General features: G+C 44.2%; 3 protein-coding genes across 9 annotated transcripts; 1 reads left to right on the top strand and 2 right to left on the bottom strand.

Moving 5' to 3' along the window:
- Positions 1-3,423: 3,423 nt before the first annotated feature.
- PNRC2 (proline rich nuclear receptor coactivator 2) lies at positions 3,424-6,864 on the top strand. Its single transcript, XM_057415028.1, has 3 exons — positions 3,424-3,569; positions 4,377-4,581; positions 5,281-6,864. The coding sequence occupies exon 3, from the start codon at positions 5,299-5,301 to the stop codon at positions 5,719-5,721; it is 423 nt and encodes a 140-aa protein (XP_057271011.1). The 5' UTR covers positions 3,424-3,569; positions 4,377-4,581; positions 5,281-5,298; the 3' UTR covers positions 5,722-6,864.
- A 933-nt stretch (positions 6,865-7,797) lies between these two features.
- Positions 7,798-18,034, bottom strand: SRSF10 (serine and arginine rich splicing factor 10). 7 transcript variants are annotated; one of them, XM_057415025.1, is made up of 7 exons: positions 17,869-18,034; positions 15,898-16,002; positions 14,066-14,169; positions 12,685-12,847; positions 12,340-12,393; positions 12,066-12,167; positions 7,798-9,038 (listed from the first exon to the last, which is right to left on the bottom strand). In XM_057415025.1, the coding sequence occupies exons 1-7, from the start codon at positions 17,931-17,933 to the stop codon at positions 9,020-9,022; spliced, it is 612 nt and encodes a 203-aa protein (XP_057271008.1). In that variant the 5' UTR covers positions 17,934-18,034; the 3' UTR covers positions 7,798-9,019. The 7 variants fall into 7 exon arrangements, with proteins under 7 accessions (XP_057271008.1, XP_057271009.1, XP_057271010.1 ...); XM_057415026.1 differs by lacking the exon at positions 12,066-12,167; XM_057415027.1 differs by lacking the exon at positions 12,066-12,167 and having other exon boundaries at positions 12,340-12,390.
- Positions 18,035-19,848: 1,814 nt separating this feature from the next.
- On the bottom strand, positions 19,849-23,664 carry LOC130602303 (fatty acid-binding protein, liver). The gene is made up of 4 exons (XM_057415053.1): positions 23,514-23,664; positions 22,332-22,504; positions 21,961-22,050; positions 19,849-20,900 (listed from the first exon to the last, which is right to left on the bottom strand). The coding sequence occupies exons 1-4, from the start codon at positions 23,578-23,580 to the stop codon at positions 20,850-20,852; spliced, it is 381 nt and encodes a 126-aa protein (XP_057271036.1). The 5' UTR covers positions 23,581-23,664; the 3' UTR covers positions 19,849-20,849.
- Positions 23,665-25,423: the final 1,759 nt, after the last annotated feature.

Genomic DNA, 25,423 nt, shown 5'->3' with positions numbered 1-25,423 from the left:
GGGTTTGAACAGGGAGCTGTGAGACAGAAGGGACAGGGTGTGACTCGGCAGGCATGCCTGGATGTGTTTTATTGACACAACGTTTGGCCATGAGCTGCTATGAAGCTGTTTCAGCACAAGCCCTTTAACGCCCCCCGGGCCATAAGGCTCAGGGCTTTGGTAGCTGCTCCTCAGTCAGCTCTGGGTCTGTCCGTGTGTCTTTACTCTTGGTGCTGAGCCTGTTCTGTGTGCACACACATACACAAAGGTGCCTGCTGTGGTCATGCACAGCAGATACGTGCTCAGAGACACTCCTGAGCGTGGGGCTGGCTGCAGCAGTGCAGAGCAGCAAAATCTCATTCTGGAGATGATCCAGCTCACATCCTGTTGGGCACTCACCTACCTACATATACATACCTACAGCTTACATAGAAAGTATCTTCATGTCCTGCCTCTGCTTTATTTAACAACAAACTTGTAAGGAGCTTTAAGCAGTTACAATCCATAGTTGTACTGGACTGCTGGGGTGCATGCTTTGTACCTCTTCTTTAATGACTCAGGAGAGATTCAACTATCCCCTCGGTAAATCACGGCTGTGGATTTCCTGAGCTTGATTCGATTGAGAAAATGGAGTCCTTTGCCAGCCAGAATAAAGGGTATTGCAAATGTTACTGTATACTTAATAGTCCTGTGCAGAATTGTAACACAATACAAACTCAACACCTCCCACATATGGAAAAACCCAGGTAGACTGTTACCCCAGTTAATGTTTGGCTCAGATGGAAACATCTGACTAGTTTTAGGTGTGTCACGGGACTCTCGGTAACCCCAAGGTGTTTACTTTTTATGGCTCAAAGTCATGTACCAGTGGACGCTTGTCACCTGCGGAATAAAACCGGGGCAATGGTTCACTATTGACATAATGAACAATTCATCTGTGCTGCTCACTTCCTGCAGCACCTACCAGTGGGTAGTTCCACTAAAATGCTCTGGCATGGAGACATGCATGGATAGAGCTATGTCAATCACAGCTGGAAACATTTCACTTTGGGGCTAATGAAGCTCTGGGGACTTTGTCTTCACTGGAATGCCTGTGGAAATTGCTAGTTGTTGCAGTGCCAGCACAGATGGAGCTAATTCCTCAGGCTGGTGTTAACACTTGCTTTAGGAAAGAATGGAGATGTAGTGTGAAAAACAGTACTGGCTCAGGAAAACCTGGAGTTGTTGAGCACTGTGGCAGCACAAGGTGGGGGGCTGAGAGGAGAATTTCAGCAGTGTAGATCCTAGTGATGAAACTGGCTCCCTGAGAATGTGAGGAAACTGCAGTTATTGCAGTCAGCTGCGGGTTACCTGGAGGAAGCAGAATAACCCAGCCTGAGCAGACACTTGCACAACAGAAAACACGTACACTAGGTTATAGGAGCACGTAGCAAAGGTGTAGTGGAGCTGAGGTCACCTAGGCTGTCTCGCCATGTGGCAGTGCCCAGCACAGGCAGGGTGGAGGTGCTCCCCTGTTCAAGCACGTGTTTGGGGGGCACAGCCTCTTGGGCCTTGCCTCCAGCAGATGAAGGACTGCATGGCATGAGGGCTGGGATGGGCTGCTCCTTGGAGGCATCTTCTGCAACCCAGACAGCACCCATCAGTACCTTAGATGGCCATATGCTCTGGGTCAAGAAGTCTTGTGTTGAGGCCATTGAAAAGAAAGAGGGCTTAAAAATCATATTTGAGGGACAGAAGTGGCTTCTATGAAAGGGGTCTCAGATCTTGATGAGAAGGGGTCAAGACTGAACACTGGGACTAAGTCTGTGCTGTGACTTCAGGACATGGCAGCCACCTGAGTGCTGCTGTGCATGCTGGAGTTACTGCAGCTCTGGGAAGATTCATCTCCTTTTCCTCCAGGAGAAGAAACCTGCTCAAGGCTTTAGCTGCTGAAGTATGGAGCATGGGTAACTTTCCCTTTGCTTCCAATGCAGGCACTGTGGAGTCAGGATATTCTGAACTGCCTGTCCCTTGGTTTAAAACACTCCCCTGCGTTCCTAGATTTGAACTCCAAATGACACAATTTATTGTAGCATTCAGCTGTTTTCCTGGTGTCCCACTGGGACAGCCTGCTCGGATACAGGATTGGTTTATCACTGACATCTTTGGCTCCCCTCTGGCTACATGCGTCAGCCTGAGCCTAAAACCAGCTGTGAAAGGCAAGATGTTTTGTGAAAGAGCGAAGATAGTCAGGAAAACCTACAAGGCCTTGTGTCATCCTCAATTTGAATTGCAATCATGAGGCTGCTCTGCTCCCTGGATGTGAGAGCACATTGGCAGCCACTAAAATGCTGTTTCGATGTCTCAGTGACATGTCCTGACATGAGAACATCTGCACACTGAGCTGGTCTTGAAGGTCCCTTCCAACCCAAACCATTCTATAAGATGATGTCGTAGCAGATATAAACACACTGAAAAAAGAGCCAAAGCAAAAAAAAATCTGCTTTGAACTAGTGCATTTTCAAGGCTTAAATGGTTACAGCAGATACTGTTGTCTTCTGTCTAAAGGAAAGCTACCATAAGGATCTTAGCCATAACACTGTACCGAGAAACACAGCGCAAAGGGAGGAAAACACATTAATCTCAGCGTGCTTTGCACAAACACATAATAAAGAACACAAACAAAGGTCTGGACTTGGTTATGTCAACACACCTTGTGTATTAAAACACACCGACCCTGCACCGTGCAATAAACCTTTTAAAGGTGCAGCTTCCCTCGGGAGCCCTTCCCTTTGCCCTGGTGCTGCCTGAAGAGCTGGGGCTGGCGCAGAGCCAGTAAGGCCGTGTGCTGGTCAGCCGCCAAGTTAAGTAAACGCAGGTCTGGGGTAATGAATTAACCCCAACGGCGGAGGTGCGGGGCTCGGGCCCTTCACGCTCCATCTGCCGCCGCGGGGCTGAGCCTGCTTTGGTCGGTGGCTCCCCGCTCCCGGGGACGCTCTTTCAGACCGGAGGGGCTCGGGGTTGTCGTTAATTCTTTCACCTCTGTGAAGCCGCAAGCAGCAGCTGGTGCGGCCTTCCCCTACCCCTACCTTTTGTTAATTCCCGAGCCGCGGGGCTGGGAGCCGGCCGGCGGGGGCACTGCCCGGGACCCTCGGGCCGTGGCTCCCACCAGAACCGGAGCCGGAGCCGAAGCCGCAGCTCTTCGTCCGCCCCGGCCGCAGCCGGAACCGGAGCCGGGCCTCTTTGTCCGCCCCGGCCGTCCTCCGCTGAGGAGATTCAAACGGCGGCCCCGCCCGCCCAGTCTGCCCTGGCCCCTCCCAGCAACAGGCGGGACCCCGCTGGGATTGGCGGAGGCAGCAGGCAGGCGCTGCTATTGGCTGAGCGAGGCGGTCCGGGACGCGGGGGAGGAGGGCCAGGGTGTTATACGGCGTAGGGGAGCGGCCGCCATTTTGTGTAGGAGAGTGAGGGGTAGCGGTGGGTGCTAGCGGGGCGGTCTGGGCTGTGCTTGGCTGGGGGGTGCCGGAGAGTGGCGGCGGAGGAGCTGCGGGTCCGGGTTCCGCAGGAACGCGAGTGTGTCTGTGCTTGTGGGCGAAGGAAACAGACAGAAGTCGGTAAGGGAGGAGCGGTGCGGGCCGGGCCGGGCGCTGTCGCCGCCATGTTGTGCTCACTGAGGGGCCCCATTGTTGGGGATGCGGGGCCGGGGGGGACGAGGGGAGGAAGTCTGGAGACGAACAGATGGGAGCGGTAAGGGCCGCCCCGGTGGGGTGACGACGTTACCGCGGGCCTGGGCTTGAGTCGCGACAAGGCGAAGGGTTTGGGAGAGCCGGGGGTGCTGTGGCCGAAGTGACAGCGGCTGGAGGAGGCGGAACCATCGGGGTGGCTTGAGCTTTCCGAAGAGAAAGCGAGGATGGGCCCTGGGCTGGGCAGGAAATCATTGTACGGGCTGCTGAGGAGTTACTGTGCTGAGGGAGGGGAAGAGGCAGCCGGGGGGCAGGAGGGGAGCGCTGCGCAGCGTCCGGAGGGGGCGCGGTCGGCTCGCGGGGGCAGGCGGCAGGGATCTGGGGGTGGTTCGTGCTCAGGGGCGATGCCCTCGAGGGTTCATCCCAAAGCGTTTTCCGTTGCTTCCTTCCCCCAAACAGTTGAGGTTCTTGCTCGTCCATTAAAATCCTTCAGGTGTGTAGAGAGAGCATGAAGAGTGCCTCTCGTGATATGCTAAGTATGATTGTGAAGCTTATACAAGTAGAATAAGGTAAATACTACCGTGTGTCTTCAGTTTGAACTGTCTTGTCATCCTTCACGAGCGAGAGACAGCTGACTATGGATTCTCTGAATTATTTTAGCTTTTTGTTTCCCCGTCGGATTTGAAAGGGAAAGAGTTTTCCTTAACCTGAACTCAAACTTCATTCTTGTTTATGCAGTGGGACTTCTCCCTTGGAGCGCCTGTGCCGAGAATCCGATGTTGGGCTCGGCTCCCTGGCTGAATACAGCGGATCAGCCCATGAACACTTCTGTCCCGAGCCAAAGGAAGGAGTCCAGCAAAAGGCAGCACCTCCGCTTTCAGGCTTGGAAGCAAGAAAGGGGGCAAGGCTTGGAGAGTGGGGAATCGGGGAAGACAACTGAAAGGTAAATGGGGGAGAGGAACCCTGCCTTAGGAGAGTCAGGAGGTGCCAAGCACCCTGTGATAGTATCTAGCTGTCTGCTTTGTAAGATCAGTTGCAAAGTTGCTTTGAGGTGGTTATCTATTCACTTTGGGTTTATTCTTGTAACTGGAAAGACTGGGAGTGGCTTTATCAGCGTGAACTCTGCCCAGGCCTTTAGGTGTGTAAAGATCTTGGTTAAATGTCCTTGGGATTTAACACCATCACCTTGAATCTGGCACTGGATTTTGCAAGCAGTGCAATGTGTTTTCCACATTCTTCCAGTAACTCCTTTACCTGAGAACAGAGGTGGCATATTCAGGAGCTGGACTGCCTGCAGGAGTGGCACTTTGCCAGCCAGGCAGACAAAGCTCCAGTTGCTGGTGGGGGGGACAGGGATGGATGGTCTGGTGTGTGACGTACTGGCCAGCCCTCTGCACCAGGAGTGTTAAGCCACTGCAGAGTCAGAACTCTCCCACTTGGAAGGTGACATGGCATTGTAATCCAGTTCTCCTGAGTGTGGCAGCTGTGTTCTTTGGTATCCAGTAATGGAGAAAAAAACCCACTGCTTCTGACTGATAGAAGCCTTGGTTAGATTGATTTCAACCCCCTTGCTTAGAATCTAAACTTTCTCCAACACTTAAAAATATGCATCCTCCACCAACTTTCCCCTCTGTTCATACAGGTGACATTTAAGTTGAAGATGGGTGGTGGAGAAAGATTCAACATTCCAGTTCCCCAGTCTAGAAATCCCACCAAGAACCATCAACAACTTAAAAACAGGCAGAAGAATAAAGACCAGAATTCGCAGATGAAGACCTATATGAAGAAAGAAAGAGGGCACGGATGCAACTCCTCGGCTGGTGCATGGCAGGCCATGCAAAAAGGGGGAAAGAACAATGTTCATTTCCCCAAGAATCAGAATTGGAGCCCGACTTTATCGAATCACAACCTGTTCTTCACATCTCAACCCAATCAGAACTACGCCGGAGCAAAATTCAGTGAGCCACCCTCGCCCAGTGTCCTTCCCAAGCCACCCAGCCACTGGGTACCCGTTTCTTTTAAACCTTCAGATAAAGAAATGATGACATTTCAGCTTAAAACATTACTTAAGGTCCAGGCTTGAGATGTAATTTTCACATTTGTAAAGTTATTTAAATTTACAGGATTTAAAAGTTGAGAATTGTTAGTCCTCATTCTAGATGTGCAGGTGTACAGAACCAAATGTTCCTGCTCCATATAGTTAGCCACTTGGACAAAAGGGGTTGAAGTTTACATTCCCCTCACGTTTTACCTCAAGTTGTGTGCTGTGTTCACTGTGAAATAGGAATTTTCTCTATAGTCAATCTAATCAAAGCTGCACAGTCACCATTTCTTGTATTTATTGTAAGAGTAAATGGGACTGTCTCCCCCAGTTGGCATTGTGACTACTTTTTGGTATGATAGAAAACCAGCTTTTGCCTAACTTAATGCAGCATTAAGTGGAAAAAAAAAAAAAATTGCACTGAAAGCTTTAGTCAGGTAATTTGCTGCTTTTCAAACCTGCATAGGACTTGCTAGTGAAATAAAACCTCTGCCAAGGCACCAGGGCAAACACAGACTGGGCTCGTTTGCACTGATGAGCCTTGTCTGGCATTCTGGAATTAGCAGGAAGTGTTTCAAGCCTGTGACTAAAACCGAGGGGGCTCTGGTGTGTGTTGGTGAAGAGACAAGCAGAACACATCAAGCAGCATGGAACTGCCTCCCCTGCTGAGCAGAAGAGGAATCTGCACTGGAACCCCAGCAAATGACCCTGCAGTGCCAGGTGACTGCCTGAAACCTAAACCCTGTTGTGTTCCCACTGCACCGAGGGGTTCCCAGGTACCCGCTGGATCAGTTTTTACATCTGAGAACGGTGGAGTAGTTACTTAGGTCGGTCTTAAATGTGTGACCCTGTAACAAGGCAGTTGCAGCAGCTCCTGGCAGCACTGACGTGCCATAGGGAAGACAGAGCCATGTAAATACATGTAAAACTTTGTAGCATATGTAAATTCCTGCTGGGCTTTCCTGCACAGAATATTTTTAGTACAAAACTGGTGAATGTAAGATGGCCACGGGGTGTACGTGGCCTGAGGTAAAAGATATTTTGTTTAAAAAAGAAAAAAAAAAGGAAAAAAAAGAAAAAAAGCAAAACCTTTGTGGCTGTGCCCTTGCACTTGACATGCAGTGAAAATGCATGAGCTCATTTTTAAAGTAAATCAGTGCAAAAAAGGCTTATTTAGATTTTTTTTTTTTTTTAACAAAAAAAAACCACCTGAACCTAAAAATCAAACCTGAACCCCTTAAAAGCTGCTGCAGTTGAGGATCCTGGTGTTCTGTAGCATGTGTGTGTGTTAAGGGATGGAAAACATCTGTGGGATTGCAAGTTTTCCATTTTTAAACCACACCGTTGCTTGTCACCAGTATTTGGTGCTGCCTGTAATAACCAATCCCACTGCAGCAGCAGAACCCAGAGGTGGTTCATAGTCATTCATAAAGTTTTTTAACATGGCAGGGAGAATTGTGGATCATGAAATGTGATTTCTCTGTTCATTCAGAACACCTTCACAAATCTATTGCTCCAAGTAAGAGGGAATTGGCAGCTGTAAACTTGTGTTAAACTCTGACCTCCACCAGCAGATGAGCTGTGTCCCAGTTACAATCATGTATACTCGGCCTCAAATTGTGAGTTACCAATCGTGTATGTACAAATTGGAAGTAAATTCAAATAAAGTAATATTTTCACCCCCTAAAAGACTCTTACTTATTTCAAGACTACTGGAAAAGCAGGATCACACAAGTTTGGTAGCTCAAGCAGCTCCATAGAGCTTTGACACATTTCAGTGCCCCCTTTTATATCTTGACTGTCATACTGTAGGATTATCTTACCTTTGGGGAGGAGCAGCAGCCTGAGGCCCCTGGCAAGTACTCCACACACACAAAATGGGCTGGAAATGGGAAGAGATTTCTTCACCACAGTCCTCTCCTTTGGACCTCACAGTGCTGATAATGAACACTGACCTTACCCAAAGCTCACATGGAGCCTGCTGGGGCCATGAGCTCTGCTCAGGAAGGCCAGGCATGGAAGCGCAGAGAAGGACCCAGGGCTGGGGCAGCATCCCTGGGTGGTCCATCCCCAACAGCCCTTGCTGTGTTAATTAAGTCAGAAGCTGCTCTCAAGGTATAGTCAAAACGTGTACATTTTATTCCCAGTTCACAGGGTTGTTTGCACAGATGGAACACAAAACTCAAGAAGAAAGGATGTGTAGGAATAAAAACATCAGCATCTTTTGATCAAACACACTACAGGGTACACAGTCTCCCCTTCCTACTCTCGCCAGTAAGAGCATCTTTAGACACATACTATAGCAATGGACTACAGACTCTTTAAGCAAGTTACAAGATAAATGGAGAAAACCAGCAGTTATTAATGGGTGATTAAGTCCTAAAAATGTGTGAATTCATCCCTTTGTACTTCAAAATGTTACATCCCTGCCAGAACCCCAGTGGTGGTGCTGTAAGGCATCGACCCAACTGCCCTTCTCTGAACATTCTCCAAGCTGTTACCCCAGACAAAACAGCAAGAGAAAAAAGAAGCAGGCGCTCTTTCCAAGAGCTCAAACCAACATTTAAATCGAGTTTCCACTTTGAGTAAAGCCGTTATACTGTACATTGAACATCTTCAAAAGACACAGGAAGGATAACATTGAGCTGTCAGAGACCACTCTATTGCAGTCCCTAGTTTATAAACACCCAGCTACTCAACCACTACATGTAGGATTTGTAATTAACCACTTGGGCACATGGACTTTAGGTGAAAAAGGAGTTCCAAACGAGCCTTCTATTACTGCCGAAGTAAATCGACAATGCTGCAGACGCTTTGAGCACAGCCATGGCTGTCAGCAGAATTTTTACAATCTACTTCAATTCTACAGTTGTTTTTTTTTTTTCAGGAATGACAAAAATAAAAAAAAATTAAATCTATAGTTTACCACAGGAAAAAAAAAACCATGCCCAGAATCCCCACCATTCTTGAGACTCCAAAAGAAAGATGCCTACACACCATCTTTTGTAGCCTGCGTATGTTCTTGCATTCCAGCTGTGCATAACCTGCGGGCAGCTTGCATGAGACAGGCTACTGCTTTCTTAGAGCAGGACTAGACCCCTGTGCCAAGGGAGGAGGTGTTATCTAGCGGGGCTGTGGCTGGACTGGCGCCAATGCGTGAACATTCCCTGCCCTTTGGCCACATCCTGCTAACTCGTCCCCAACTGAAAGGCCCACAGAACAGCTTCTTCACAATTTTTCCATGGGAGCAAGAACTAGGACAACATCTTTATTCATGCACTCTTGAAACATCGTGGGTTTGTGTTCGGCTTTTCTGGCTTGTTCATATACACAAGTCAAGTCAAAGTTTAGTCCTACCTCTGGGAGAGAAAGAAAGAACCATCAGAACTCGCAGATACTGCATTATACTTGCAATGAACTGGATTTGCAAAACAAAAATAATTTAAACTGTGCTATACATCACTGTTGAGGCACACAACATAAGGACATGCTGACAAAACAGTCACGGTACAGTTAGTGTTACTCTGCAGTCTGGAATCAGCAGCTCAGCCTGGACACCGATGCTCTCCTCCCTCCGCCCCACCGGCCCAGCTCTAGTTCCTGGAGTGTTCATTACAGCAATCCCTGGCAGGGTGCTGACAGAACCAGACCCATGCTTGCCCACCACAGCCAGGTGCACCACTTCCATGTGGGATTTTAGTCTTGAAGACAATTATTAATGTAAGAGCACTGAGAAAGGGCAGGCTGTTCTGCTGTTAAAAGCAGAAAGCTACACCATAATCACAGCTCAACTTAAGAAGCCCAAGGGTGGGTTTATCAATGCAATTAAGTGCTTTTTAGAGTTGTTTTCCCTCAGTGGCCTAAGAACCGCCAGCTGCACAAATGCCAGAAGGCAGCCTGAGTTCTAAGCGTTCTCAACAAAGCTTTACCACCTTTCTAGAGTGGCGCCAGTTTTAATATAGCAAATATAAATCAGTAAGAGATTTGGTTCTATACGAATCCTAACTGCTGGTAGTTCATCACCTGGCTAACAGTATCTGCATTGTAACCACAGGGCAGTCCAGCCAGCAATAATGAAAGTCAATGGAAAAGAAAGTTCAATACGTTAGACTAGAACATCTGCTTTCTTAGTTTGGCTAGTACCCCTCCAAAAAAAGTGAAGCCATCTTTGTTCAGACACTAAATGATAAATTCCTGACTTTACTGAAATACCATAGTAAGGAATTTACTCCATAAGGGATGCACAGGTCTGCTCCTAACCATGCTCTGGAGTCAAATTCTAAAGCTACAATAATTCCAGTGGGTCAGTATTTCCTTCATTTTTTTATTACAGCATGTTTGCTAAATTTACAGCAAGCAGAAAATAAGCTGGGTCTTTAGTTATTTTGATCAAAACATCGATGTTTTAAAGGTAGTACACAATATCTGTTAAAAAGAACATATAAAAATACCTTTTTAGAAGCCTCTATAAGAAAGGAAATACAAAGTTTAATCCCACAACTTTCCTCTGCTAGAGCTGCACACTACTGCTACAGTTTTAAATAGACTTTTTGCTGTTTTTAAACTATACATCCAGGAAAGTCTACAAAATTAAAGAAACGTGCATATAAATGATTGCATAGCAGAACATGAACATTAACTGCAAACAGTAAAGGAAGAGTTAGAAATACTATCAAATGTACAAAGATTCTAGGATCAGCCCCTACGCACGTTCCGCTGCCGGTATTTCAAAGCCGTCTGCATTTCTGGAAAGGCCCCTCTGAACACACTAAACCCAAACCTACAACATTTCTCTACAAAAGGAACTTGTTGAAACCAACATCTTTGTATGCTACTAGGTAGGACAGCAGGGAACACTAGGTGTCTGGTGCTGGCTTTTGAAGGCGAATAGAAAAACCAACTCCAAAAGCCATTTTCATACCAAAGTATCTTGCCTTCTAGAGAAATACTGGTAAGATTACACACGGGTTTTGTTATTTTTCACATTCAATTTACTAAATATACTGTATTAGTGATAAACTAAATAGCTAGAGATGCAGCTCTTGTTCATATCCAACTGCAAACATTTGTTCTTAAGGAAATCTTGGAACTGAACCACTATCTGTTCTGAGGAAGAAGTGACCCAGACTCACTTGACCAAGTACTTTTTGCTGCGTACAAGCCAGCCTATGTTACTCAGGAAGAGATGGCTATGGATTATACCTAATACACCAACTAACCACAGGAGTCATTGGCAGAAAAGTTTAGTTCTTATATACTGTACACACACAACTCGAAACAATCTACTGGTATCTAACAGCAGGAAAACTAAGCAATTTAATGGTTAACTGCTCACTAAAATTTAGGATACAAAAACTGCATAAAATGTACACACAACCTAATATTTAGTTGCTCTGCTGTTTGCTGAAATCTGAACTGAATTTTCCAAATGCAAGGTGTTCCCCCCCCCACCCCCCCCATTTCGTACTAGCTGCCAGGCCAAAGCAGCTATGCCTCTATCCTGACAAGTCACAGCACTGCACAAACTCTGAATGAGCTTCCAAGACCCACTCTCTCCCCACATAGTCCACGCAATGTTAGTACCATCTCCCCAGACAGCAGGGTTAAGGAGGAATCTCAAACCGCTCCATTCACTGACCCGCTCAGGACAGCGGGCATGGAGAACACAGAAACCTGCCTCTGAGCAATGGAAACATGAACCTGCCAGTCTGCGTGTCACAGCGGTCAGTGTTGTGCTACAGCTGTCCAGTTTTCCGTGTTATCACAAGGTTTAGCATTACAGAACAAGTTAAACAGTTAGTTTAACTGTTCAGCACAAACTGGTACCAAATTTCTCTATGGGTATGACATTTTTAATAGGACAATGTTGCAAGTTACGATCAATCAAGTCATCACCAATATCTAAGCATTAGAAATGCAAATCTTTACAAAAATATACATAGAGACACCACAACCAAATCAGTAGCTGCCCGTGACATTTAACCAAGTGGACACTCTCTCTCCCTCTCTCTTTCTCGCTCTCTCAGTGGCTTCTCAACATTGTCTTAATTTTAACCATTTTCGGCTACAGGGAAAACTGACAAAGAGAATACTTTTTAGCACTGTTGCAACATCATATTCCTGATAATTTAAGTAAACTGAACTGTGTGTAAATGAATCTTACATGCCTAGACCCAACATGGATACACTGTTAGTGGCCACTGGACTTGGGACTAGTCCATGACCTTGATCTGGATTTTGACCTAGATCTAGAATGTGATCTTGACTGTGATTTGGATCTAGCGGGTTCTTTTTTTCTCGATTCCTTTTCATATCTTGAGCTGGACTTATAGTGTGTTTTAGAATCTGTTTTAGAAGTGCCTCTAGATTTGGTGTGAGATGCAGACCTAGACCGTGATTTAGCCTTCATTTCTTTCTTGGGCTGTGACTTGGATCGTGATCTTGAATTGGACTTAGATCTTGAAAAAGATCGATTGCGGTGTTTGAACCTATCAGAATAAAGGGGAGAGAGGAGATTTGAATGTAAAAACACTATTCTTAGACATCTAGTACATTAAAAATTGTTTACCATTTTGCAGGAGAAACTTTTTTTTTTAACCCTATAGTTAAAGGAACACAGTGATCTAGTTTTCAATTTAAAGGATGTAAAAAGTACTTTACCTATCATTGTCCGAATGGCTTCTGCTACGACGAGGTCTTCCAGTAGGTCTACTGCTAAAAAGGTACATCAGAAAAAGTAAATGCTGACAAATACCTATGTGTATGTACAAATGCTTAATAAATTCTATCTCAAGCTGTGCATTTGCTTTTACTTATTCTGCACTGAAGCACAGAATCATTTCATTCAGTATTTCTGATTATGTAGCATGCAAAATATGCAACTCCCACAAGTTACTCCCACAATAGAAAACAATTATTCAAGACTTTAACAATTAACTAGGCAATGTGGTGTCTCTCTTCCAGCAGACTGCTTTGCAGCTGAAGCTGAACACACACTACACTTACTTTCTGGGACTATAGGATCTTCTATAGCTGTAATCAAAAGAACGACTTCTAGACCGTCTCCTTTCGTAACTCCGACTTCTAGATCGTCTGTATCTGTCATAGTCATCGTAACGAGAAGAGCTGTACAGGTTTCTCCCTTCCTTGGCTTTCATTTGATTTGGTGCTGTAAAAAATATCAACATTTAGCATTTTAAGTTCAAAAGTTCCCTTTAGTGACATTACTAATCCATATATCAGGTATTTAGACTGCTGTATGGCACTTCCCTTTAGCTGCTTATAAACACCAGACAAAAATTAATGCAGCTGTGTGGGCATTACAGATCTAGGGGGGGAAAAAACCCAACCAAACCAAGCCCTCAAAACCAGTAAGACAGGACTAATGCTCCATTACTGAAATTCTCATTCAAACCAGAAGACCATGCTCAAAGTGTTTTAAACATATCATGCTCTAGATAGTGAGCACTACCTACAATGAACACGATCTACAGACAGTGAACACTATCTGTACTCAATGGCTACAATTTTTACTTTTTAGAGTACTTCAGTTTACAATACTAAGGTAAATATGTTAATTTTTGTTCAAAACCTGGTAAGAAATCCCAGGACTGTACAGGACAGAGACTCATCCTTCAGAGTTTGTAAACCCCATTGATTTCAATACAAATTAATTGTGTGCATTTGAGGGAAATCTGGACAGTTGGGATGTTCTCTGACAGCTTGAACTGAAAGACCTTTAAGATGCTTTTATTATCAGGCTGCACTAAGTATTATAGTCCTAGCTTAGACCAACAGGTATGTGTTCAGTTTACTCACAGCATGGGGTTTTTTTACATCCTGTCCGTACCTATCTCTATATTAAGAATACGTATATGAGTAACAAATTTAAAAGACAATCTCTCTTTAGAATAATCTGTTCAGAAAATAGAAATTCTGTTCCATATTGAATTGAGATACCTTGACATTTACTTTTATCCTAAGGCCAAATGAACGAAGCTATTGCCTCAACCCTGGAAATCAGACTGCACTGGGAAGTGTCAACACAGCATCACTAACATGCTTCAACACAATATAAACATCACGACACCCTCAAACTGGGCTGCTGCTAATTTTGACAGCTCCCAGCAGTCAGACTTCCCTGCAGGAGTCACACAGAGCTCCACAATAAGTGCTTCAGGATTAGCAGCTCGCAGACAGTGACCGCTGTATTTAATGATCTGGTTTTAATTAAAATGAGTCATGAATAGTTACTGGATAAAATGCAAAACATCCACATCCTATTCATACACAAGCAAGAACATACCACAACAATTAGTAACACATGTAATGGTGCCTGGCACTGAACTTTAAGGCTAAAGTGCTGAAATACATTCAAGGCACTTACTCTTCCGATCCCCTTGTGCAAACTGGATTTCTATTTGCCGACCACAAATCCACTTTCGATCCAAATTATGGAGAGCATCTTCTGCATCACGGACATCTTCAAATGTGGCGAGTGTTAAGGTACTTGGGAATTTGAGCAGTTTACAGATTTGGTATTTAAAATAAAATACAAAAATCGGTTATTTTCTAATTTTACAGAGGGTTTTGTTCGTTTGTTTTAAAGTTCTTTTGGTCATACTACAGTACACACGAGGAATTATTTTTATTTATTAACCACCAGCTATCTGAGAACTCCTTTAATAAACTTGAAGTGTTATAATATGACCATGAACTTATCCACCAGCAAGCAGTTGCTATGCGATTCTCTTTTTCTTCTCCCACTTGTACTTATGCAAGGAAAAAAAAAAACCCTGGCATCCTTTTCAAAACACACTGTTAATGGTCATTTAGTTCTCTCCACTACATTGACTTTAATAAAATTAAACCCTACTTCTTAAATTACATTAGGCAACCAACAGTAGTAATTAACACATGCCTATTAGTTTTAGAACTGGGATAAAGCTTTCCCTTTTTTTCCCCAGCTAACTTCAGCTTGAATTATGTAGCACCACGGACACATACGCAGACCTCCTGCAGTCTGGGACACATGAAACCCTGCACTGTTGGTCAGGTCAGACAGTCAGCAACAGACATTACCGATTTTAATTCATGGGTCTGACCACTGCAGTAACTAACGCACCTTCTTCTAGCTATGTGACCTGAAAGAACAAATTGCCTTTCTCCTCGTAGCAACTCAGCTCACCATGAGCACCATCTACGCAGAACATGAACGCTCATGCTGTTGGCATGTATCTCGATAAACCAGGAGGAATGCACTTTCATTCAAGACCACAGTTACAGCAGCACTCACAAGAGAAATATTACAGGTTTTGTCAATGGACTAAACCAGAATTATTCATCAAATTACTGCTTACGTGACAAACAGAAGAACAACTGTTACTCTGTAGGATACATCAGGTATGACTCCTTTAATCTTGGCCACCATTCAACTTCATCTTGACCTTTAACTCTTTAAGTGCTTGTCAGAAGGACTTGTCATGAGATGCTTGGCCAAAAATGACAGAAGGCTTTATCTTTTACTTTGAAAAACAACCTTTTCCCCCTTTTGTGGATAAAGCGAAGCTTTGTCTCCCATTATGGCTTGTCCTTCTTCCAGCTTTTCTTTACTTTTTCTTTTCCCAAACTCTCCCTTCTCTTCAAGCCTGATCCTTAAGAGGTCTTTGGCTTGTCTACTTGCCTTAATTGTTGAACTCTACTCTAACGGTTCTTTCATGCTTTCTCTTTGGGGTCGCCATTACTGTACAGCTTTACATTCTGAGGCAACAACAGAGGACAGTAAATTAGGGGACAATATTAAAGAAAGAAGATCACCTCATTTTTTATACAATCTGATTTTGATCAAGTGATTCCAGTTCCCATTTGTTAAATTAACAATGAATACCAGCCACAGTTGCTAAGCACAAGTTTACTTAATATCAGTGATAATAAAAGTGTTTGCTAAACACTTTTGAGTCAGTGATAAATTTTCATTTAAACTATATAGTATTAATTTCAGTGACATAAGCAAGCTTTTATGTTACTGGACTTAAGCTTTGTAAAAAGGCAAAGAGCAACTAAGTTAATCTTCAAAAATAACAAAACACCACAACATAAGTAAGACACTTATTAGATACAACACAAAAGTAAACTGCTTTTTTGTTTGTTACCTCTTACACAAACTTGAATTTCAAACTCCAACACCCCTCACTACTCAGCCATCTGAAGAAAGGATATTGAACATAAGCAAATCCTCTGGGACGACGAGTGTAGAAGTCAAGTGGAACGTACACATCAACTATAGGCCCATAACGACCAAATTCACGGCGCAAGTCTTCAGACCTAGAACATCACAAATATTTTATGTTTTTTCCCCCTATTTAAGGTGTTAAAAAACATCCATCAAATGAAAAAAAATAGGCATTTTATTTTATTTCAATCTACACTCAAATGACCACCATCTTTTTGGAAGCAGCTGATAGAGAAAAATATAACAAACCATTCTGGGAGGAAAGTATTTGAGCAGCTCAGTTACACACCAGGCTTTTCTGAACCACTCAGGACTTGGGATGCTGAGGATACACCTCAGTTTTTTGAAACCACTTAAGTACAACTAACGGAAGCATAAACTAAGTGACACACACTAGTTCATTCAGTGCAGGATGGACTAGGAAAGGATGGCAGAGAGTGAAAAGCAGGACCCAAGAATTACTGTTATTCAAGTACCTCAGGTAACTCTTGAGAATGATTCTGGAACATGCAAACACCAACTGCAAGATCCACGTAAACAGTATGAGAATAAACCAGTCACACAAACTAATTTCCATAGAAAAATCAATACTTAAAACCACATCAAATAGAACAAAACTTGAGTGAGCAACTACTCATGCCCTTAGGATAGCTTTTCCAAATAACCGAGCACAAAACTGTTCAGATCTGCAACTACTCTGGGAACAAGTTCCATCTCCTCAGAGAGGTTTCTAAATCACATCAGCCTCTTTAGATGGATTTTTATGTCATTTGATGACAACAGCATGTATGAGAAAGACCGATATTTATGTGGTACGAAAGAGTGACTATCATTTCTCCTTATCATCTGGGAAAGAATCTACAGCACATATAATCAATAATGGCAGAAGGGAACTACAACCAACACTGAGATCTCACAATCAAACCATCTCCAAGCATGTACCATCTAAGCACAAGCTTATGGGGAAAGCCCTAATAGGACCTTCTACTACAAGCTTTTAATTTTAAAAAGCCTAGAAGCAACAGTCTTCCTTGACTGTTCTTACAGTGAAATAAATACTGGAAAGAGGAAAGAAAAATCACACACACGAAAAACCTGAAGCTGTTTACACTTTTTATCACAATAATGCTCTCGATTCATCCCATTCCATCGTGCCCATGCTATCGTTATGTGCTGGACAATTTCAGTGCGAGCTGCACAGGCAGAAAGTTTAGAAACTCCCATTTGTGTTTTACACTGCTCGACCTCACAGGAACTCCCAGACAAGTTCTACAGCGATTATCAACCTGAGAGTGCTCCAGCTCACACGTGCATTTGATATTAATGCACTCTATAAACGTTTCAAAGTTGACAACAGACACAAACGGGACATGATAAACTGCCAAAGAAAAATAGAGGAATCAGCAGTTTGCTAAAAATAATCAATAAATAAGAACGTATACAATGCACTTTTGATTTAACTCCCTATGAAGAGTTACTGCACTAAGCTGCTGCATACGTTTACCCCGTACGGACTCTTCCTACAATGCAGTTACGTTCCCCCCCCCCCCGCTCCCGAGCGCCATACAGAACAATTAACGCAGCAACGCTCCGCCTGCACTGGCAGCGAGCCCCGCACTAACGGGACCGGCTGCGCCGTGAATCCCGGGACACCCTGAGCAAAGGCGCCGCGTTCTCCCCTCCCGTCCCGGCCGCCGCGTTTCCACCTCCGGCCCAGCATTGTTCTCCCTGGACGCCGTTTTGGAACCGGCCTCGTGGGGAAGGGTCAGCGGGAGCAGCACCGCGGGGCGGGCAGTGGCGAGTGGCGCGGGAGGCGAGGCGGGAGAGCGGCCGCGCATCGGCGGCGAACCGGGGCCTCCCCCTCCCCGCGCCCCTCCGGCGGCGGCCGCCCGCGCGGCCTAGCGAGCCCGCCAAAGCCTGCGCAGCCCCCGCGCCTCGCTGGCGCCGCCCGCACTCACCGGGTGTCATCGGCCACGTTCCGCACGAAGAGCGAGGTGTTGGGGGGCCGCAGGTAGCGGGACATGGCTGCGGGGGGCGCGGGGCGGGCACAGCGAGCGCGCGGCGGGGCCCAGGCGCTGCGGAGCCGAGCGCTGAGGCGACCCTGCGAGCTGCGAGCAGCGCCACCGCCGCCCGCGCGCCGACTCTCGCGAGACTTCCCGCGGGGCTTCCGGCGGGAGAGAAGAGAGCTCGGCGGCCGAGAGGCGCCAAAACAGGGCCCTGCCCCCTCACTGCGCATGCGCAGAGCGCGCGCGCCAGCCCCCACTCACCGCCCGAGCGGGAGCTTCGCCGCCGCGCGCTCCTGCAGCTCGCGCATGCGCAGTGCTCCCCCCCCGGCGACTCGTCGGTTTTCCCGCCGAAAGAGGGAGAAGCGCGCGGGCAAAATGGCGGGCGGGCGGCGGTGTGAGGCGGCGGCGGTGCCGGGCTGCAGGGGCCCTGTGCCGGGCCTGCCTCCGTGCCTGGAGGCATCGCTGTTCTGCAGCCCCGTCACTGACAGCGGTGTTGTGCTCCTGGGCTCGTCACCGTGCACGTGCAGAGCAGGGTTTTCACTGAAGCCGTTTGTGTGGCGAGAGCAATGAAGTAGGTGGGTAGAGAGATTGTTCCTTAACACCCCAGGGTTTGATCGCCATCGGTGTTAAATGGTAGATGGGCAGTCACAGGTTGGTGTGATGAAGGGTTCAGTAAAGCAAAGTGTCTCCACCTTTGTTGGTGTGAGGAATGTTCCCCAAACAGCAGTGTAGAGAGAAAAGAGACTTCCAAGTTCATGCAGTTGTGGTGTGTTTGTCACTGGTGTACTTCAGCTTTACTATGTGTAATGATTGAACATGAAGGAAAACTCCGGTGGGTGGACGAACACTGCTGCTTGCATCCTGGCAATCTCACACTAAGAACACCATAGGGTGTGACTGACGGGTGAAGTTTGATCCCGGACACATTTATGCCAACTATTTATGCTGCTTTTTGAAAAAAAAAGAAGAAAATGCTGGTGCTTGTATGCTGAGTGCTCTCTGCTCAGAACTGCAGAAGAGAGATGGGGGTCTCAGTGTGTCCTGCATTTAGTGTTTAGTTTAACGTTGCTCTGCTCTAAGCATGCTGGCAGCATGCTGAGTCTGCTGCCTTATGTGATCCGTGCACAGATCTGCTTCCACGAGTCATCAAAAGAATGTGAAGAATCAAGCCAAGGAAGCACGTGGGAGCCTGGAGTTCTGGTGGGGATGGGTAGCACAAAGCAGAAATAAATTATTCTGTGGAGACATTCTGAGAAACAATGGAGCCACCGAGGAGTGGGGTTTGGTGATGGGCAGAAACACTTCCCGCCAGGATTGCCTCTCCGGAGCTGTTCAAATTGGAAGCGAGCAGTCTTGAACAGCATCCAAATAACGTTATAAATACTCCCATGGGGTCCTTTGCAGAAAATTCCCTTGGTTTTGTGGAAGAGTGGATCCATTTCTATTGTCCAAACTCATACAAGATTGTCATCCCGAAATGATGTATGACTTTGGACAGTGGGGCAAGGGTCCCAATCTGATCAAAATCCTTTAAGGAGCTGCACTGAATATTTCACCTAAATGTGGGATGTCCTGTGACAGTACATTGCCATTGGATTGAGAAGATTGGCCTCCTTCTTGGAAATGCTAAATCACCACAATGAGAAGTGAGGGAGATGAAGTCTGCTTTCAAGACCTTGTAGTGCTTTCAAATTAAAATGGTTTAGCATCAGTTTAAGTTCTGTATAGGTTAATGTGGTTTTAGTATGCATTATCTACAATCTATAACTTAAACTGCCTTTGTATACCCATTGTGTATTGAGGTTGAACATTAATAAGGGATTGAACAGGGAGGAAGTGAGTTTGCAAGGCAGATTAGGCCAAGTGAGCTGGGAATATATGAGTAGCTATTGAATCAAAACAAGACTTTTGTGTTTCTTTCAAAAGCAGATGTTTTGCTTTAACATCATTCCTGTTTTATTCCCGTTATAATGCATCAAAGCAAATACTTGTAACAGGCTTTACTAGTGTGGTCTTCAGGGAAATGCATTGTCTCTGTATTGGTTTAGAAATAAACCTGAGCATCTCGTACTTTGTAGCCTACACTTAACCGATTCAGGATTTGATCATTGAAGACCTGCAGTGTTCTCTGGGTTTGCTGTTGGACAACAGTGCTGTTTTGTCGTGTTTCAGTGTGTAGTTGGCAGCAGTTACCAAGCAACTGCCAAACAGAGGTGTTTCAAGCTCTTATATGGCTCTCTGCAGTACCAGTGCTTTAAAGCAGCCTTCTCCTGAGTTTTACCAGTGGCTTGGCTTCTGTTCTGATCTTGTTATGTGTAACTCCATTGAATTTAATTTATTCTGCAAATTGGAAGAGTGTTTAATTCCCTTTGCTCTTGTAGTGCCTCATTTTTGTTTAATTGTACTCTGGTGTACTTCAGTTTAAGAGCAGTCGTTCCTATTATTACTTTTATGACTGTTAAATACTTCATTGCTTTTAAAATATTACTGTTTCTATTTCTGTTACAGATCAGCTAAACCAAAGTCTAATTTTTCTTTGCTGGCTAGATACAGAGAAAGGGTTTTAGTAGAAGATGAAACTTTATTAGACAAAGGAACTAAAGCTAAATGTGTTAATTGAGCATGTAAAAAATCGAGGCATTTCTGTCAGCTTTTGTCCACTCCCAAGGATCATTCTGATAAATCACAGTGTTTCAGTTAACATCCAGGTTTGGTTGTCTGGGAGGCAGACTTCTGTCACTTGGAGTGCAGAAGTGTACTCAGGGGGAAAATACAGTCTTACAATTATGGGAATTATGGGAATTGGTGTGTGTGTGAAAGGAGAGTAGAAGTCACAGTTATTTTCCGTTCTATTTTGTCACATAATGAAGATCACACCTTTTGGAAACGGCACTTTAGGTATGTAAAGATGTCACAAAGAAGGTGATCTGGCTTTAAACCCTCTTGCTTCTTCTGACAAGCGTTACTCCACCATAAGTCATAGTCTGTAGAAGACAAATATGCATAACTTGGTTTTAATTTAGACTTTAGGAAGTCTATTTTTAGCTAAGTGGTTGGAAGTTTCTGTAGTTTATGTTTAAATCCATCTTATTCCATAAGCAAATACATTTACAGCACCTGCTTACAAATACGTGTATAACATTCATACCAAGAAAAGTATTTTTACAAAACCAGCTCTGGAGATTGAAAACCTAAATATAAATGTCACCATCAACTACATTTTTTCACTCTGTTTTAAGGGGTATCATAGATGATGCTTCCTGTAAGAGAAATTATTGTCCCAAATAGCTATTGCTTCTTTTGTCCGGTTTTGTGCTTCCTTAATGTTAGAAAAGTAGTTGGAGATACTCAAAATGATCTTAGGGTATTGTATGTCCAAAACATAGGACTTTAGTGCACTTAGCTGTAGTAGTTCTTGTAGCAGTCTTTACCCAAGTGGGTGCTTCTTAGAAGCCAAGTGAGCTTAACTATAGAGAAAAGCTTTGTCATTACCCAACAGCTTAGAGCTAACCAAAGAACTTTGAAGAATTATAGGTGGAATGAGTGTATTGTACATTTTCAGGTTTGACTCAGCCTTTACTTTCTTTTCGGCAGGAATGCTGTAGATAAAGGTAAGGGTGGAAACGCTGCTGTAATAATTGAGAGGAATTTATGAGGAGTCTTTCTGCTCCATGCTCAAGCAGCTACGGCCCTTCGGAATAGAATTGGCCCCAGGGTGGTGATTAATAAAAAGATTTGTTGAGCACCTTCCATTAAATATATGGGCAGTGTTGAAAGAGGATTCAGTTAAGGCAGTTGGTTTTAATAAGAAACAGGAATAATAAAGGTACTGCTAGTATTTTCCGCTAACTGTGGTTAGTCTGAAATACTCCATCTGATTTCTGTATCTGCAGATTTAAGCACCTGTAAGGAATTCCACAAGTAATGTGGTAGTTCTGGGGCCAGGATTTGTATAAGGTGTTGAGCTTACACTAAAAAACCAATCAGCACAGAACACTTTCCTTCAACATTTTTTTTAACACACCATTATTTTCTGACACGTACCTCCACCATTTCACCTCCTTTAATTTCTTGCTCATGATGGAATTTGTCTGACTTGCACACGAGCTTCCCATTTACCATGTTCACAGTGCACTGTTGAAGCAGATTTAAAAGTTGTAAAACATTTAGAGTTTGGAGCTTGGTTAGAATAAGCAGATGACTGTAGGAAATAAACGATGTCAGTGTTTCATAATCACATCTGTGAAGTTCCAACTGCAGACCACAGCATTTGAACAGGAGTTTTAGAAGAAACACTTTTGTTGAAATGATAGAACTGTGCACTAACAGAAGTGGTACAAGCAAGTCTCACTCAGACACAGAAACTGAAGTATAAGGATGAACGAATTGATGCAGCCATTCCTGAAATGCAGTACCTTTAGCTTTCTGCCATCCATGGTAGTAATATCAGCCTCTTTTCCAAGTGTAAACGAGTTAGTTACAGATTGCTTGGGTGTCTTTGATGTCACAACAAAATCCTCTCCTTTTTGTTGTATTTCAACAACAGGTTTAATATCTCTGGCAAGTTTGATAAGGTCATCTGGCAATGCTGTAAAAAAGGCAAAAAAGGACTTTCTCTGTTATGAAGAAGTGTGTTGATGTGAAAGAGCAAATTTGTTTTTCCAAAGAGAAAAGAAATAGAAAGTGAAGTCCAGGTTAAAAGGCCAATCCTGGTTTGAATTCCTCACTTCTCTGTGGGGATGTTGTTCCATTCTGTCCAGCCCGTGTAGATTAGATTTGCTACTCTTGCGTCAGAGTGTGCATTGTTCCGTTCAGTAGTGGTTTGCCATGTGATGGTGTTTCTCCATGACAAAAACCATGTGTGTATTGTTTTGTTTCCCTCACCTCGTCCCAGGAGGACTGGAGGTGCTAGTGTCTGGCTAGTCAGAGCTGCAGCAGCACATGTAGCCTGACTACTGTATCAGAGCATCTCTGGTATGTTGTGAGAGTATCACCCTTAGCAACAGAGAGACTGGTTCAGGCGTTGTACTGTCGGGGTAGGCTTGTCAACTGTAACTGCATCTTATTCTGCTGAGTAGCTCTTGCATACTCTTAAAACCCCTTAAACTCTTAATACTCTTAAAAACAAATAAAATGTGTTTTGCCAAGATTGTCAAGAGGATAAGTGCATTTTTATTAATGTAGGCACCCACTAAATCATAACCACTGAGTCTGTTCCTTACAGATCACTAAGCACCAGTTACATACATTAATCACTCATGCATCTGTAGGTCATTGACAGTTTGTTTCTAGTTAAATGTATTTCTAAAGTTATGTGTTAATCAAAACAAGTTGATTTCTGTTATGCCTCTTCTTTCATGAGGGACTCATGTAATGTTGAGAAAGGGATTTGGGGGTTATCTCTAACCTTTCTACGCTGATTTGTATGATATTCAGTTTCTTTTTTTTACAAATTAGGCCCGACAGCCTCGACAGCCAGGGAGTAGTTTGTCATCCAAACAAAAGAAAGAAAACATAGAAATGCAGTGATGGCAGATGCCATGCAAAGTGTGTGCTGCAGTCCGAGGAAGGGATTTCAGAAGTAACCAGACACTTACCAAGAGCTTTCAGAAACTCTTCGTAGTTTTCTTGAGCATAGACCTGCCAGGTTCCATTGAATGCCATTATGGATGTATGACACAGCTTGGGGTGGTGGTGCTGGCAGGAAAGTGAGGGCTCTCCCTGGTCATCCAGATGCTATTTATGGAAAGGGATCACAAGCCCAAATTGTGAGATGACTGGTGAATTATTAACCATGGAGGAACAATTATTAATCATTTATTTGTTCCTAGTGAGCATAACCTCTCGTTCATGACCAGCTGGCTTGGGATGGTTTGTTTATTGTGGGTTACTGAACCCGGGTATTCATAATTGTTGTAAAGTGTTTCATAGATTAATTTGTTTTTGTTCTGTTCACAACTTCAATGCTTAATACATTTTCTGTGGTGTGGATAGAATTCCTCAGGTAAAATGGCATCCTTTGCAATGGATGTAAGGTAATTACTGTCTTACAGCAGGAACTTCCTAATTATCTCAACTTCTGCTATGGGCACTTGAACCTTAAATGGAGGGAGTAAAATCTGCAGCTATTCCTTCCAGAAATGTGGGCCTGCAGTTCCATGAGGATGAGGAAAGTGGTGTTGGATTGGGACAGTCAGTTACGAGTTTAGCCAGCAGGTGTCAGTGATGCACATCTAAATCTGATTTAATTCCGTTTATTATTGCTTGTTCTAATAATCATGGCATGCATAGAGGATTAAAGGTAAAATAAAACGTGGACCATTGCTCGGAGGCTGAGCTGAGAGAAGTAAACAGGATGTATTATTTCTCTTCTCACCCATCGCACCACGAATTCCTCACTCACTGTAGCTGTTGAGTGATATTCCTCACTGTCTGGGCAAGCGTGACTGTTGATTTTGGAAGACATTCATTAGATTTTGTGCCTTACAGTTATATTGCTTAATTCAAATAGAGTCTGTATCCTAGGGGTAGGTGACCTTTCGAAGTTAACTTTTATTACTCCATACCGGTCAGCAATTCTTCTATTTAAATAGAAAACCAATGCTGAACGTACAAATTCACAACAACTTTTTTTTTTTTTTTTAACTTTGTAAACTTGAAGAAAATTCACAACAAAGAGCCAATTCCATAATTACATTTCCATATGGTAATCCCCGAGTAGCAAGAATGAAATGATGATAATGGACAAAGCTGTATTTTTGAGGGGGAAGGGAAGGTGTTTAACACACATGGGTTTTAGAAGTGCATGTTTATTTTGGAGTTACTCTAGGACACAGTTCACCTGGTTTTCCACAGAGTGATGTTACTGACAGAAGGGCCTGCTTTTCTTTCTCATTCTTAAAGTAAATCTGTGCCATTAGCTAAACTCTTACTTTTTAGTATTATTACATTTAATAATTAAATGATATACATTTAATTTAATCTAAAGAAATGTGTGAAATGTAACTGCCTTTGTTCACATGATTGGTAACCCCATAGAGGACTGCTGGGCTCATTTACATTGATACTGGGACAGCAGCATCCCTCAAGTAACCAGGAAAAATACTGCTACTGTGAGGACAATTTATACTAGTTTGTGGAGCAAGGTAAGGTGCTGTTTTGCTGAATCAATCTGCTTAGCCTAATGGCTGTATCAGGAATGCAGTCACTTACCACTCACTGACAGGGTTTTACAGGTGGGGCTAGGAGTTTAGCTGTGGCTTCAGAGCAGTTGAGAGGCCACACTTTATTCCACATCCAGAATAATCTAATGTAAGAGTGTGTATGTGGGAGCTGAATGTATTCCTCTGGAAAGAACCAAGCGTGTCCCTGCCTTGTGTTCTTCTCGGGGCTTAAGTTTGTAAAGAGGCATGCTTTAAGGCGCAGAGTCAGCAGTGCACTTGAGAAAACTCCTTTCTTCCCATACACACATGGACTGACTGATTTCAGGATGGATGTACTGGACAGC

Source organism: Pezoporus wallicus, unplaced genomic scaffold (genome assembly GCF_028554395.1).
Source record: "Pezoporus wallicus isolate ANWC-B61680 ecotype Strahan unplaced genomic scaffold, APGP_CSIRO_Pwel_v1 contig_9561, whole genome shotgun sequence".
Lineage (NCBI taxonomy): Eukaryota > Metazoa > Chordata > Aves > Psittaciformes > Psittacidae > Pezoporus > Pezoporus wallicus.
Note: the sequence above shows the minus strand (reverse complement) of the source record. Positions and strands in the feature narration are given on the sequence as shown.

Bases quoted from the DNA above. Each gene is read 5' to 3' on its own strand.
- LOC130602303 (XM_057415053.1), bottom strand. From the start codon at position 23,580: ATGGCATTCAATGGAACCTGGCAGGTCTATGCTCAAGAAAACTACGAA. The intron at 22,505-23,513 runs GTAAGTGTCTGG...CCTTTTTTACAG, and splicing joins AGAGTTTCTGAAAGCTCTTG to CATTGCCAGATGACCTTATC. The intron at 22,051-22,331 runs GTACTGCATTTC...CTGCTTCAACAG, and splicing joins TGGATGGCAGAAAGCTAAAG to TGCACTGTGAACATGGTAAA.
- SRSF10 (XM_057415021.1), bottom strand. From the start codon at position 17,933: ATGTCCCGCTACCTGCGGCCCCCCAACACCTCGCTCTTCGTGCGGAAC. The intron at 16,003-17,868 runs GTGAGTGCGGGC...GTGATGTTCTAG, and splicing joins AACGTGGCCGATGACACCCG to GTCTGAAGACTTGCGCCGTG. The intron at 14,170-15,897 runs ATATCCTTTCTT...AACACTCGCCAC, and splicing joins AGAGGATTTGCTTATGTTCA to ATTTGAAGATGTCCGTGATG.
- PNRC2 (XM_057415028.1), top strand. From the start codon at position 5,299: ATGGGTGGTGGAGAAAGATTCAACATTCCAGTTCCCCAGTCTAGAAAT.